At 47.7% G+C, this 5,000-nt stretch overlaps 1 protein-coding gene across 1 annotated transcript in view; it reads right to left on the bottom strand.

The window, feature by feature from the left end:
* LOC106575406 (unconventional myosin-X) overlaps positions 1–5,000 on the bottom strand; it is an 82,529-nt gene that overhangs the window by 26,928 nt on the left and 50,601 nt on the right. Inside the window, exons 3-4 of the mRNA XM_045700378.1 lie at positions 1,429–1,587; positions 155–342 (exon numbers count right to left, since the gene is read on the bottom strand). Of these exons, the coding sequence (XP_045556334.1) occupies positions 155–342; positions 1,429–1,587 (347 nt within the window). The remainder of the gene's footprint in view (positions 1–154; positions 343–1,428; positions 1,588–5,000) is intronic.

The raw sequence follows: 5,000 nt of genomic DNA, 5'->3' as shown, positions 1-5,000 counted from the left end.
TATTAAACAGTGATTGGTTAATAGATATTGAGTTAGCCTTTGGTCTGTAAACCAAATCAGATTAATGAGCGAATCGTCATTGGATGTGATTGGACAAGGGGTCAGATGGGAAAGGTCTAAACAACAACTTCATACTCGACCAATCAAATCTCACCTGATGAGGACGCATTGGCTGTCGTGCCGTTTCCAGATGCAGCGGTAACACTCATTGGCTACAGCGAAGATATGGGGCGGGAGTTCTCCGATGTGGTGTCGACTGTACAGCTCAACTCTATCTAGGTCATACATGCCTGGGATCTGTTTATAAGGGTTCACCGCTGCTAGGATACTGCCTATGTTGGTCTGAGACACGCACACACACACACACACACACACACACACACACACACACACACACACACACACACACACACACACACACACACACTAGTTGTATCCAGCACCAGGATAAAATGTACTATATGTTACTCCGAGAAACACAGACAGATGAGAGAACAGAGCTAGAGAGGGGAGAGATGAAGGCAGCCATTTTGGAGTATTAGAAAAGAGAAGACCTTGTTTACTTCCCTTACATTCAGCTGACACATCAAGTCAGCAAGCCTCGCATCAGATCATATTCTGTACTCCGCATATTCTCTGGACACACACACACACACACACACACACACACACACACACACACACACACACACACACACACACACACACATACACACACACACACACACACACACACACACACACACACACACACACACACACACACACACACACACACACACACACACACACACACACACACACACACACACAGAAACGTGACCAGCACACCGGGTGAACTAATGCGATCAGCTTAAAGGAAATCCCTCCTCATCATGTCGATAAGGTCATCCGCCGTGGCCTCTGTCTCACACAGACACACACAGTGTGTTTCATCACCTACACTAGGTCACTCTGTGTCTCTGTGTCCTTTAAGCCATCTTCCTATCTTCTGTGTCTGTCTGCCTGTCAATTAATGATATCAAATCTAGCTCCTATTTAGGGGATAACACAGTACTGTTGTCTACTACTGTAGAGAGGTGCATTATGGGTAGAAGGGCTGAGGCTGGGTGCCAGTAAAGCAGATGTGAACTACTTAGCTAGTAACCATGCAAGAGTGTGTAATTTATAGACCACCTCCCCAGACACACACCCACACACACACGCACACACACACGCGCACACACACACACACACACGCACACACACACACGCACACACACACGGACAGAAGAAGAGATGATATAAGCTGATTTGTGTTTCCAGTCAAAAGCCTTTAGCCAGGAGATTACCGGAAGAGGAGGGGAGGCATTCATTGTATAGTACACGCACGTGTTTGTGTGTGTGTGTTCGTGTGTGTGTGTGTGTGTGTGTTAGTGTGTGACTTACATAGATGCTGTCTTTCTGGTAGCGCTGGTAGAGGTTGTGCATGATGGCAGCTTCGTGTAGCTCTGCCAGAGTGGACATGTCCTCCACTCCATCTATACTGGACTGATGCATAGCGTACACTCTCTCTCTAGTCACCTCAGCCTGCTGGAGATACAACACCTAGAGAGGACGGGGGGACAGAGAGAGAGGGAGGAGTGGAGAGAGATAGAGAGAGAGAGATAGAGAGAGAGGGAGGGAGGAGTAGAGAGAGAGAGAGAGAGAGAGAGAGAGAGAGATAGATAGAGGGAGTAGAGAGAGAGAGAGAGAGAGAGAGAGAGAGAGAGAGAGAGAGAGAGGGGATACATATTACAGATGCAAAGGTAAATACTGCACAGTTGGAGTTAATGACATTTAGTCTCATTTCAATTAAATTCCAATTCATGAATTGAGAAAGAGAGGTATTTTCAGTTCTTGCAATTCCTTGAACAGGAAATGATCACCACTGGTGTATTGATGGTGTGTTGCTAAGGCCCTTCCACTGGTGTATTGATGGTGTGTTGCTAAGGCCCTTCCACTGGTGTATTGATGGTGTGTTGCTAAGGCCCTTCCACTGGTGTATTGAGGGTGTGTTGCTAAGGCCCTTCCACTGGTGTATTGAGGGTGTGTTGCTAAGGCCCTTCCACTGGTGCATTGATGGTGTGTTGCTAAGGCCCTTCCACTGGTGTATTGAGGGTGTGTTGCTAAGGCCCTTCCACTGGTGTATTGAGGGTGTGTTGCCAAGGCCCTTCCACTGGTGTATTGATGGTGTGTTGCTAAGGCCCTTCCACTGGTGTATTGATGGTGTGTTGCTAAGGCCCTTCCACTGGTGTATTGAGGGTGTGTTGCTAAGGCCCTTCCACTGGTGTATTGAGGGTGTGTTGCCAAGGCCCTTCCACTGGTGTATTGATGGTGTGTTGCTAAGGCCCTTCCACTGGTGTATTGATGGTGTGTTGCTAAGGCCCTTCCACTGGTGTATTGATGGTGTGTTGCTAAGGCCCTTCCACTGGTGTATTGATGGTGTGTTGCTAAGGCCCTTCCACTGGTGTATTGAGGGTGTGTTGCTAAGGCCCTTCCACTGGTGTATTGAGGGTGTGTTGCTAAGGCCCTTCCACTGGTGTATTGAGGGTGTGTTGCTAAGGCCCTTCCACTGGTGTATTGAGGGTGTGTTGCTAAGGCCCTTCCACTGGTGTATTGATGGTGTGTTGCTAAGGCCCTTCCACTGGTGTATTGATGGTGTGTTGCCAAGGCCCTTCCACTGGTGTATTGATGGTGTGTTGCTAAGGCCCTTCCACTGGTGTATTGATGGTGTGTTGCTAAGGCCCTTCCACTGGTGTATTGAGGGTGTGTTGCTAAGGCCCTTCCACTGGTGTATTGATGGTGTGTTGCTAAGGCCCTTCCACTGGTGTATTGATGGTGTGTTGCTAAGGCCCTTCCACTGGTGTATTGAGGGTGTGTTGCTAAGGCCCTTCCACTGGTGTATTGATGGTGTGTTGCTAAGGCCCTTCCACTGGTGTATTGTTGTTGCGTTGGCTCATAGTACAATGGGTTGGTAAATACCCATGTATACCATGTCCTTAACACAGACACAGAGAGAAGAGCAGACTAGTTACTCTTTTCAGGGACATTACGATGCAACAAAAACCTCCGTCCACCTGCTGCTCCTTCTATAGACATTCTACACCCTCTCATTCACTTCTCTTTCTTTGACCTGCTCTGTACCCTGCCATTACATCTGAAACCCTGTGTCACTAATAAACTCATCTCATTCCATCTACACTATATATACAAAAGTATGTCGAACACCCCTTCAAATGAGTGGATTCGGCTATTTCAGCCACACCCGTTGCTGACCTGTATAAAATTGAGCACACGGCCATGCAATCTCCATAGACAAACATTGGCAGTAGAATGGCCTTACTGAAGAGCTCAGTGACTTTCAACGTGGCACCTTCATGGGATGCCACCTTTCCAACAAGTCAGTTCGTCAAATTCCATCCCTGCTAGAGCTGCCCTGGTCAACTGTAAGTGCTGTTATTGTGAAGTAGAAACATCTAGGAGCAACAACGGCTTAGCCGCGAAGTGGTAGGCCACACAAGCTCACAGAACGGGACCGCCGAGTGCACAAGACCTGTTCATCAGAAGCTTCATGAAATGGGTTTCCATGGTTGAGCAGCCACACACAAGCCTAAGATCATCATGAAGCAATGCCAAGCTTCTGCTGGACTGGTGTAAAGGTCGCCGCCATTGGACTCTGGAGCAGTGGAAACGTGTTCTCTGGAGTGATGAATCACGCTTCACCGTCTGGCAGTACGACAGCTGAGGGGCTGTTTTTCATGGTTTGGGCTAGGCACCTTAGTTCCAGTGAAGGGAAATCTTAAAGCTACCCCATACAATGACATTCTAGATGATTCTGTGCTTCCAACTTTGTGGCAACAGTTTGGGGAAGGCCCTTTCCTGTTTCAGCATGACAATGCACAAAGCGAGGTTCATACAGAAATGGTATGTCGAGATCGATGTGGAAGAACTTGACTGGCCTGTACAGAGCACTGACCTCAACCACATCGAACACCTTTGGGCTGAATTGGTACGCCGACTGCGAGCCAGGCCTAATCGCCCGACATCAGGGGGACCAACTCCATATTAATGCCCATGATTTTGGAATGAGATGAGCAGGTGTCCACATACTTTTGGTCATGTAGTGTGATCTCTCTCTCTCTCTCTCTTTCCTTCTGCATGTGAAAGAGCCAAGCCCCCACATCTATGTCATCAGTTTCCATGGCAACTGGAGAGAAGAGGGGAAGGGAGCCCAATGGAACGAGGGAGAGAAAAAGAAGAAGAGACCGAAGGAGGGAGAGAGAGATCATTTTCTCCATGATGCCTGGTCTGGAAGGCCATGTACACCTACCAGTCCTTTCATCTAACAGTGGTCATGAAGGAGAGGAGAGGAGGAGAGGAGGGGGTGAGGAGTCCAAGCCTAGACTCACCCTCATATCAGTATAGCCACTGCACAGTACAATGAAGTACAATGAAGTACAATGAAGTACAATGCAGTATAATGCAGTAACAGTACATGATTGACATGTTATTTCCATGAAAAGTTCCTTCAGTCATTCCACTGATGGCTGACGTCTCATCTGACAACAGAAGTGGAGTCCTATAGAATCCCAGGATGTTGAAATGTCAACTCAGTGGAGATTCCAGACGTCTGGTTGGTTTTTGAAGGGGATTGTACAGTGTCCGGTCTGAGGTGGATGCAGTCATAGGGCATGTGTGAGAGAGACCAGATATGTACTCCTAATGCTCCAGGCTGATTTCTAAGAGCACAGGAGTGTTGGTTAATCCACGCTCCGTTTCCTGTTGCTGAAGGATTGTTTTCCCGCTATGAGAAACTGGCTCAAATTAAGATCCAACATCTGTAGACACAAAGGTATGCACACACATACACACACGTAATTAGTTCCTCACTGGAGGTCCTGACACATGGTACTTACGTTAAGTGTACGGCTGTGACTTCCCATGTCCCATATCTATTTATCTATTCACTCTCTTTATAC

This window comes from Salmo salar, chromosome ssa17, assembly GCF_905237065.1.
Source record: "Salmo salar chromosome ssa17, Ssal_v3.1, whole genome shotgun sequence".
NCBI lineage: Eukaryota > Metazoa > Chordata > Actinopteri > Salmoniformes > Salmonidae > Salmo > Salmo salar.
Note: the sequence above shows the minus strand (reverse complement) of the source record. Positions and strands in the feature narration are given on the sequence as shown.